This window comes from Pristiophorus japonicus, chromosome 8 (genome assembly GCF_044704955.1).
Source record: "Pristiophorus japonicus isolate sPriJap1 chromosome 8, sPriJap1.hap1, whole genome shotgun sequence".
In the NCBI taxonomy this organism is placed as follows: domain Eukaryota; kingdom Metazoa; phylum Chordata; class Chondrichthyes; family Pristiophoridae; genus Pristiophorus; species Pristiophorus japonicus.
In genome coordinates this window covers 106,286,959-106,297,728 of record NC_091984.1, presented here as the reverse complement: position 1 = coordinate 106,297,728, position 10,770 = coordinate 106,286,959, and the positions used below count along the sequence as shown (strand labels likewise).

Sequence of the window (10,770 nt, the reverse complement as noted above, 5' to 3'; positions counted from 1 at the left end):
TGAGATTTGATAGGTGTTCAAAATCTTGAAGGGTTTGATAGAATAAATAAGGAGAAGCTTCCAGTGGTAGAAGGGTCAGTAACCAGAGGACACAGATTTAAGGTAATTGGAAAAACCAGGGGTGACTTGAGGAAAAAAAAAATGACGAGTTATGATCTGGAATGCACTGCCTGAAAGTGTGGCAGAAGCAGATTCAGTAACAACTTTCAAAAGAGAACTGGATAAATACTTAAGGAAAACGTTTGCAGTGCTATGGGGAAAGAGCAGAGGAGTGACACTAATTAGATAGTTCTTTCAAAGAGCTGGTACAGCCATGATGGGCCAAATGGCCTCCTTCTGTGCTGCATCATTCTATGATGGTAAGAGGAGAGAGATTGTACACTCCACATTGTTGAAACAGAAACTAGCTGTGGGAATTTCTCAGTAGCTTGGTTCAAAGATTCAAATATAGTGACGGGGTTCCATGTACATCAGACACCTAATTAACCATTAAAAGGGAAGAGAATTGCCTGATAAATAATTGAAGGTGCAGACTGTCTCAATGAACAAAGCCAGGAAAGTTGTATGCCAAAAAATAAATGGGGACCAGGTGAAGTGAAAAGATTCATTTAGCTTCAAGGACAGTTCTAGAATGAAGAGGACCAAAATCTGGATACCATGAACTGCCAGCAGTCATTCTATCTCTGTCTTCAAGACAACAGTGACAATTTCAAGTTATTATATGTTGCTTTAAAATAACTATTTAGTTGCAGAATGCGTAACCTATTGGCTAAACATAAACCACAGAACTGTAAACTAAAGACCACTGACATCTGTTATTTAGATGAAATGATGTACATATTAATAATATTTTGCCTTCTATACGGAGAGACGGGCTACAGATCAAAATAAATCACTGACAACTGTTCATGCAAACACGCAAGTGTGCTAAGCAGAATAAAGGAGCTTTGCTACTCGATTGAACCTCAGGTGAAATAATATGGAAAGTTGATAAAAATAGAAGTCCCATCCAAAGGAAATCAACATTCACAACCATATTTTCCCCTTCCAAAACAGACAGAGCACTTTTAAAAAAGTGTTTTTCCAGCAAATAATGTTGAATCCTTGCTCAGCTAGAACGGCAATGAAAATGCTGCTTTTTAAAAAAAATGCTGCAAAATGAAAGTCTGCTGTGAAAGATCAAAAAAAGCTTCAAATGTTATTTCACAGTAAATATTTATTGCAAACAATCTTGTAAAGATCAGAACAGTTATATATATATTTTGCACATGATATTTGGACCGTTTTAAAATTAAGAGTTGGAATATATATTTAATGTTTTCATGTCATCAGAACCTGGAAATCTTGGGTTAATAAAACTACATAAAACCTTTGAGCACCGAGTAGTGTTTCTGCATCAAAACGTAACAGACTTAGAGTTATTAGCTTATTACAACAGTGCAGATTAATAAACATCCTACGGTTCTGTACATTTGATTTTTCATAATTTGTTGTAAAACTTTACAAGGGACAATTTCAGCAGCCATTATGTAACAGAAGACATGTGCATATTCTGAAAGCTTAAAAAAAGTTGCAGTGCTCAAAGGGCCAAGGATAGAAGACAAATTAGACAGCAAATTATTTTTGTTGAATTATGGCCTGTGTTTTTGCAGCTAGTTGCTACAATTGCCAGATTTCCGCAAAGACCTAATCATAATTTTTTGGGGGGGTTAAAAGGGAGGGGAATGAGAGAATAGATTGTTAATTTAACCATGTGTTCAGTGTAAACCTCACCCTCTAGGATTGGAATCCCTTTCATCACTCAACGAACTGGAACCAGACCTTTACAGAATGGAACCTGGTTTAGGCAGCCACTGTTCAGAATACAAAAACGTTAGAGAATATTGCGGCAGCACTTATAAAATCACATCAAAATAAAACCAACAGCTCTTCTTTGAAGCTGGCCTGTTGTAGTGAGCTGCTGTTTATCAATCGCTCTCCTTTACTTTAGGTCTAGCAGCATAGATGCAGGGTTCTCCAAGTAAGATTTCCAAAGATTTGAAAAGCGGGCCATTGTGGCTCCATCAATTATCCGGTGATCAGCCGACCAGCTAACATTCACGATTTGAGCCTTGATCACTTCACCTTTAGCATTAAATCGGGGCAGGACCTAAAGTGTCAGAAATGTGGGTAAGATAGCAGGAAAATGTGAATAAACATTTGAATTCCTACAACTACAAGAATAACCATGCCATATTACACACCTGTATCTTTCCGATAGCTCCAATAGCTACTTCTGGAGGCAAGATGACGGGTTTCGCATAGGTGCCACCAATCTACAAACAGACAGACATGACACAGTAAAGATCTCTGAAGCACCCAACATTCTAAACCTTATTTTACAGTTAAATAAAATAAATTGCATTATGTCAATTGGACTGTGGAGCTTTAATTGTTTTTCAAACTGGCAAAGAGCTAATAATACGGGACACGCAAGTGTTATCGCTATGGGTAAGCATACAGCACAAGTCATGAGGCTACAGTACTAACGGTATTTTTTTATTCGTTCCTGGAATATGGGAGTCGCTGGAAAGGCTACCATTTATTGCCTTCTTGAACTGCTACAGTCCTTGTGGTGAAGGTACTCCCAACAGTGCTGTTAGGGAGAGAGTTCCAGGATTTTGACAGATGCATCTGCGACAGACTGGTACATTTAATATTATTTGTGCAGAACTATGGGTTCCTCGTGGGAAGTTTACACTAGAAATTGGGTTAATGCTGCTTTAAACTAATTTCACTCAAGACCCAGTACAGTCGGTAGCCTCCAGGCTGAACCTGGATCTGAATCTAGGTTTGAGGTGTGCCTACAGAATCTTGTTCTATTTCAGTTACAAGGTAAAATTACAGAAATAACATTAATCATATTTATATTTACAAAGCAGTTAGCTACAGTTACAATTCTGTCCTTTTTTTCTGTACCCTTTTCAAACTGTATCTCCCACAGCAATCCAATATTGTCATAAACATGATCAGCAACAGAGAGTACTTGAATCATTCCATATTTGGATTAGAATTCAAATGACCAAAATGGTTTTGTATATAGGTGTCATAACAGCAGGGTGCAGCCAGAGATAATTGTGCTGAGGATAGAGGTCTCGTGATGGTGGCTGGAGAGACAATGACCAGGGGAAACTATGGATAAAGTTCTGAGAAAACAATATCCATTTTTGGTACTTCCAGTATCTGACAGAAATGTGACATTAATGAATTGCATTACAGCCTAAATATTAGTGGTGGATCATTAGAAAGCAAATAAAAGACAAAGACATGGGAAACAGAAGTAATGTAACTGCACTTTACTAACCGAGCCAATGTTGGAGAGAGTGAACGTCCCACCAGTGAGCTCATTTGTCCCCAGCTGATTCGCAGAACCCAAAATCTGCAGCCGGTTTAATTCAGCTGCAATCTCAAAGACACTAAGAACCTGTATATTCTTAACAACTGGAACAATCAGACCTTGCTGTGTATCCATAGCGATGCCGATGTTGTGGGAAGCCTGGCCAGGAAAGACAACAGTTAGAAGCAAACTAAGATCAATATTTTGCAAATTACGCACAGTAACTGCAGGTAACTCTTATTCTACGGCTGCTAATATTTTCTCAATCACTGGTAATAATTTGCTATTAATTTATCTTTATATTTCAGCATCAAAAAGTTATTTCAGTAATTTCTGTTCCCTCATGCCACTCCTTCCCAGAGAGGAAGTGGAATGTGAGATTTTGCGGTCCACTTCCTCTCGGGCCGGTACACAATTTTGCCCTGCTGTTCTATGACTATTTATTCCCTTGCCATCAATGTCCTCCCTTACTTTATTTTTTCCAATGCTCTCTTTTCCTGCTTTGTTTATATTTAGGCTGGTTAAGTTTTTGTAGATCCATCCCTCCCCGCCCCCCCCCCCATCTTACGTATTTATAGCCTTTGCCACCTCCCTATTTACCCTTTCCACTAGGAACGAGTCCCATCCCGGATCACGTGGAGCCCATCCCATCGGTACAGCTCCTTGCTGTCCCAGAATTGGTGCCAGTGTTCCATGAAAAAGAACTCCTCTTTCTGTCTGCTTCTCTGCCAATTTGCACGTGGCTCGGGCAATAATCTAATGACATGAGCTCATAAATTGTAGGCCAATACTCCAGTGCAGTGCTGAGGGAGTGCTGCACTGTCGGAGGTGCCGTCTTTCAGATGAGACGTTAAACCAAGGCCCAGTCTGCCCACTCAGGTGGACGTAAAAGATTCCATGGCACTATTTCGAAGAGTAGGGGAATTATCCCCGGTGTCCTGGCCAATATTTATCCCTCAATCAACATAACAAAAACAGATTATCTGGTCATTATCACACAGCTATTTGTGAGAGCTTGCTGTGCGCAAATTGACTGCCGCATTTCCCATATTACAACAGTGACTACGCTCCAAAAAGTGCTTCATTGGCTGTAAAGCAGAGAATTCCGGTGGCCGTGAAAAGCGCTATATAAATGCAATTCTTTTTTTCTTCACACTTTGGCAGATAAGAACAGAAGAAATATAAACAGCAGTAGGCCATTCGGCCCCTCAAGCCTGTTCCGCCATTCAATAAGATCATGGCTGATCGGATCATGGACTCAGCTCCACTTCCCTGCCAGCTTCCCATACCCCTTTATTCCCTTATTGTTCAAAAATCTGTCTATCTCCGCCTTAAATATATTCAATGACCTAGCCTCCACAGCTCTCTGGGACAGAGAATTCCACAAATTTACAACCCTCAGAGAAGAAATTCCTCCTCATCTCAGTTTTAAATGGGCGGTCCCTTATTCTAAGACAATGTCCCCTAGTTTTAGTTTCCCCTATGAGTGGAAATATCCTCTTTGCATCCACCTTGTCGAGCCCCCTCATTATCTTATAAGTTTCAATAAGATCGCCGCTCATTCTTCTGAACTCCAATGAATATAGACTCAACCTGTCTTCATAAGTCAATCACTTCCCATCTCTAGAATCAACCTAAGTGAACCTTCTCTGAACAGCCTCCAATGCAAGTATATCCTTCCTTAAATATGGAGACCAAAACTGTACGCGGTACTCCAGGTGTGGCCTCATCAATACCCAATACAGTTGTAGCAGGACTTCTCTGCTTTTATACTCTATCCCCCTTGCAATAAAGGCCAATAGTCTATTTGCCTTCCTGATTATTTGCTGTACCTGCATACTAACTGTGTGTTTCAGGCACAAGGACCCCCAGGTCCCTCTGTGCTACAGCACTTTGCAATTTTTCTCCATTTAAATTATAATTTGCTTTTCTATTATTTCTGCCAAAGTGGATAACCTCACATTTTTCCACATTATACTCCATCTGCCAAATTAATGCCCACTCACTTAGCCTGTCTATATCCCTTTGCAATTTGCTTTCCCATCCATCTTTGTATCATACAGATGCATAGATGCAGTACTGTAGTGAATGCTTTTGCTGGTACTTTGATTCAAAGAACAAAATGACACCTCATCACAGGATTTACCCATCCACTAGACAGCCAAATACATTTATAATGCTGCATTTATACTACAGACCACTATCTGAAGGCCGGTTTGCAACAACAAATGCAGCTAGTCGATGTAGATACTGCCCATATATTTCAAATAAAAAGAACATGTGAGTTGGAGATCTGACATAAAAACAAAAAAAATAAACAGGAAATGCACTGTAGGTGGGTCAGCAGCTGTATGAGAAAGGTAGATTGACATTTTAGGAATGGGTGGATGCTCCATAGGTGGGATTACACTGCAGGGCAGTTTCTACAGCAGGCAAAGCCACATTGCAACAGCAGTTCAAACATCAATAAAGCCAAAAATTGTGACCACTAATCCAGGTCTGTACTGACTAGCAGGAGCAATGGGCCCTGGGGCGCCCGTTTTTCGCGCCTAAAAAAATCCTCGGTATTCTCCACCTACTTACAGGTCCTCTGGCCCTCGGCGCAGCCAGCACGAGCTGTGGGGGGGGGGGCGGAGCCAGGTCCCGGCGCTGAAAACAGTGCCGGGACCTCTGCACATGCACGCGACAGTCGGCACGCAAGTGCAGTAGCTCCAGGCGCCAAACTGTGTGGGAGGGTCCCGAAGCACGCAGCCCCTAGCCCTGGCCCAATGGCCTCACTGGGGCTGCGTGAATAAGGCTCCTCCCACGGCCAGCTCCTGCTCCCCGCCCCCGACAAGACCCGACACCCGCTCCCCCCGCCGACCAGACCCGACCCCCGCTTTCCCCCCCCCCCCCCCCCGCCGACCAGACACCCGTCTCTCTCTCTCTCTGCGACACGAACGGCTTTCTCCCCCCCACCTCCCGCTCAGCGGCACGAACGGCTGCAGCATTCTCCCTGGCTGAAGCACTTTCACACAGGTAGGAAGATGGTTTATTTAATCTTTCTTTGGCTTATAAATGTTTATTCAGGTTGGATTTATTTGTATAATATTTGTAGAAGTATAAATAAGGATTTATTGTCGAATTTAATGAGTTCCCTTCCCTTCCCCTCCCCCTCCCCCCCACCTCGTTCTGGACGCCTAATTTGTAACCTGCGCCTGATTTTTTTAATGTGTAGAACAGGTTTTTTCAGTTCTACAAAAATCTTCACTGGCTCCATTCTACTTTAGTTTGGAGTACGTTTTCACTGTGGAAACTTTCAAATCAGGCGTCAGTGGCCGGACACGCCCCCTTTTGAAGAAAAAATTCTGTTCTAAACTAGAACTGTTCTACCTGACCAGAACTGCAGAAAAAAAAATGTGGAGAATTACGATTTCTAAAATAGCCCGTTCTCCACCAGTTGCTCCTAAAAATCAGGCGCAAATCATGTGGAAACTTGGGCCCAATGTCACTCAGCTGGCCTGTACAAGGTATGTGCAGACACTTCAGCTGTTCCATTTACTAGTGGCCAGTAAACAGCCATTTCCCATGGGAAGTTGCTTTGGATTTGTCTTGCCATCTGGTATAATCTTGCCAAAAACCAGCTCTTTTGGTGATGCGTACTGCTTTGTCAACATCAGAGCTGTTGTGCCACCAACGCCAGAACACAAGAACATAATAGGAGCAGGAGTAGGCCATTTGGTTCCTCGAGTCTGCTCCGCCATTCAATAAGATCATGGCTGATCTGATCTTGGCCTCAACTCCACTTTCCTGCCCGCTCCCCATAACATAACCTGGACTCCCCCATCGTTCACAAATCTGTCTGTCTCTACCTTAAACATATTCAATGATCCAGCCTTAACAGCTCTCTGGGGTAGAGAATTCCAAAGATTCACAATCCTCAGAGAAGTAAATCCTCCTCATCTCCATTTCAAATGTGCAACCCCTTATTCTGAAACTATGCCCCCTCATTCTAGATTCCCCACGAGGGGAAACATCCTCTCTGCATTTACCCTGTCCAGCCCCTTCAGAACCTCAGACATTTCGAGAAGATCACCTCTCATTCTTCTAAACGCCAATGAGTATCGGCCCAACCTGCTCAACCTTTCTTCATAAGACAACTCCTGCATTTCAGGAATTAACCTAGTGAACCTTCTCTGAACAGCCTCCAATGCAAGTACTGTATATCCCTCCTTAAATATGGAGACCAAATCTGTATGCAGTACTCCAGGTGTAGTAAATGTAGCAAGACTTCCCTACTTTTATACTCCATCCCCCTTGCAATAAAGGCCAACATTCCATTTGCCTTCCTAATTATTTGCTGTACCTGCATGCTAACTTTTTGTGTTTCACGTACAAGAACCCCCAGATCGCTCTGTACCCAGCATGTTGTAGTCTCTCTCCACTTAAATAATAATTTGCTTTTTTATTCTTCCTACCAAATTGGATAACCTCACATTTTCCCACATTATACTCCATCTGCCAAATTTTTGCTGACTCACTTAACCTATCTATAATCCCTTCGCAGATTCTGTGTGTCCTCTTCACAACTTGCTTTCCCACCTATCTTTGCATCATCAGCAAATTTGGACATAGTACACTCGGTCCCTTCATCCAAGTCACGAATATAGATTGTAAATAGTTGAAGTCCCAGCACTGATCTCTGTGGCACCACACTAGTTAGTTTGCCAACATGAAAATGACCCATTTATCCCGACTCTCAGTTTTCTGTTAGTTAGCCAATCCTCTATCCATGCTAATATATTAACCCCAATCCTGAGCGCACTTATCTTGTGCAGTAACCTTTTATGTGGCACCTTATCAAATGCCTTCTGGAAATCCAAATACACGACATCTACTGGTTCGCCTTTATCCACCCTGTTCGTTACATCCTCAAAGAACTCTAGCTAATTTGTCAAACTTGATTTCCCTTTCATAAAACCATGTTGACTCTGCTTGATTGTATTATGATTTTCTAAATGTCCTGGTACTACTTCCTTAATAATGGACTCCAGCATTTTCCCCAATGACAGACGTTAGGCTAACTGGTCTATTGTTTCCTGTCTCCCTCGTTTCTTGAGTAGGGGCGGTACATTTGCGGTTTTCCAATCTGGTGGGACCAATCCAGAATCCAGGGAATTTTGGTAGATTACAACCAATGCATCCACTATGTCTGCAACCACTTCTTTTAAGACTCTAGAATGCAGACCATCAGGTCGAATGCCAGTGTTATCCAAGTAGCCATTTTTCATGTGTCGACAGGCTACTGAACCAGTGCTGTTTTCATCCAATATCAACATATATGCCTGCTAGAAGTAGTCACTGGGCAGCAATCGTAAGCGGCAACCCCAATTGACTTTTTCTCCCTCAGTGCTGTGGCCAACTGCACAACATCCATCAGGTGTAGCTATCATTGCTGAGCTGAGATTGGTAGACAGGGAACTGAACTAGGAACCGTCTATATAGCCTGATACACCAGGCAGTTCCTTTAACCACTCAGCCATCAGGGGAGTTAGAAGTCCCATATCTTTAACTGGTCAGGTAGGGAAGTTTCTTGATCTTTCAAATCACAAACATCTGCTTCACAAGTTAAAGCCTCTATGTAGCCAGAATTTGCCAAACAGAATTTCTGGTGTAAGACAGACAATTAGCAACATTAACACCAAAGATGTGGCAGAAAATGTTAACGGCAGAGTAACAGTTCTATTTAAAAAAAAAATGCAATTTTGGCAAAAAGCTTTATAAAAAGCAATGAACTTTCCAGAAATACTAAATGCTGTGCTAGAATCATGCTTGTTTGAGTTTACAGATTAGCTGTACTCAAGCACAGACTGTTCTGGTGTACTATCATAAAAGCTCTTCCTTCCCAAAAGATTTAAACATAATGGATTAACATTTGCTTTTCCCAGCTTCGCTTTTCCACTGGGAAACCTAAGTAACACTGACTTCTTGCTCAACTACAATCGCGCATCTGTTTCAGGACAGCAAACAAAATTCAATACTCAAACATGTACGACATTTACCCATTTCCACTTTCTGGACATATTATTACACAGCAGACAGCCTTGTTCTTTAAAAAGACAATTTTTGTGAGCAGTACAATGAGCTCATCTTGCACCACGTTCTACTCTGAATTTATTGGCGGCATTACTTTGTTGTTGCATGTGCTGCTCAGGTGTGCTTTAAAAATTTACTAAACATTTGAAAAATATACCAGCAGTATCCTTCCTAAGTAAGGGTTCAAAAAGGTGACTATTCTTCCATTCAAAGATGCTTAGGTACCTTTACTCTTGTGAATTAGATTTAAATTTTAATATCAGGTGTTGTGTTTTGCAGGCATACTAGAATGAGATTCTAAATTGGTCCTAGCCATTGAATTAACAGGAATTGTTTAAATGGATTTTATCATTGTGCAACATCAGCTTCAATGTAGAAGTATGTAAAACTCGGTTATCTGGTCGTGTGGAGACGATAAATCCCGCCTGATTTTGTATATACATTTGCTTTCTCATTTTAGCTAGGTTAATCTCTGGTGTGTTATATTTCCACTTACCCAAAGATAAGTGAGTGTGTGTAGCATGATATTAATTCCTAGCACACAAGGAAGGATATACTAACATTGGAGGCTATTCAGAGAAGGTTCACTAGGTTGATTCTAGAGATGAGGGGGTTGACTTATGAAGATAGATTGAGTAGGTTGGGCCTACACACGAGCGTTCAGAAGAATGAGAGGTGATCTTATTGAAACATAAGATAATGAGGGGACTCAACAAGGTGGACGCAGAGAGGATATTTCCACTCATGGGGAAACTAAATCTAGGGGACATAGTCTCAGAATAAGGGGCCGCCCATTTAAAACTGAAATGAGGAAGAATTTCTTCTGAGGGCTGTAAATCTATGGACTTCTCTGCCCCATAGAGCTGTGGAGGCTGGGTCATTGAATATATTTAAGGCGGAGATACAGATTTTTAAGCGACAAGGGAATAAAGGGTTATGGGGAGAGGGCAGGGAAGTGGAGCCGAGTCCATGATCAGATCAGCCATGATCTTATTAAATGGCAGAGCAGGCTTGAGGGGCGAGTAGATTCAAACTTCAGACTGTAAGGAGGTGGTCTACTTACAGAAAGTAAGGGCAAAAGAGGCAGCTCGTGCAGAGCACGGAGTGCAACAGCATAGAGTGGCATTTGTGAGTTTGGTAAGTGGGTGAGTTCGGGCAAGCGGGGGTGGCAGGTGCTGTTTTGTCTTGTTTTTCCTACCAGTGCTGACACTAGAGCAGCTGATAAGGAGTGCGAGAGTAGGAGACGGAGGCCCAGAGACCAGCCCAACCAGTTGCAGACAAAGATAGAGGGGTGCGAAATCGAGAGGTGACGTCACAGC

At 42.0% G+C, this 10,770-nt stretch overlaps 1 protein-coding gene across 1 annotated transcript in view; it reads right to left on the bottom strand.

Moving 5' to 3' along the window:
• Nucleotides 1-830: 830 nt before the first annotated feature.
• Nucleotides 831-10,770, bottom strand: part of dbt (dihydrolipoamide branched chain transacylase E2) — a 47,873-nt gene continuing 37,933 nt past the window's right edge. The window contains exons 9-11 of the mRNA XM_070887252.1: nucleotides 3,344-3,535; nucleotides 2,244-2,315; nucleotides 831-2,149 (exon numbers count right to left, since the gene is read on the bottom strand). Coding sequence (XP_070743353.1) covers nucleotides 1,982-2,149; nucleotides 2,244-2,315; nucleotides 3,344-3,535 — 432 coding nt within the window. The 3' untranslated portion in view covers nucleotides 831-1,981. The remainder of the gene's footprint in view (nucleotides 2,150-2,243; nucleotides 2,316-3,343; nucleotides 3,536-10,770) is intronic.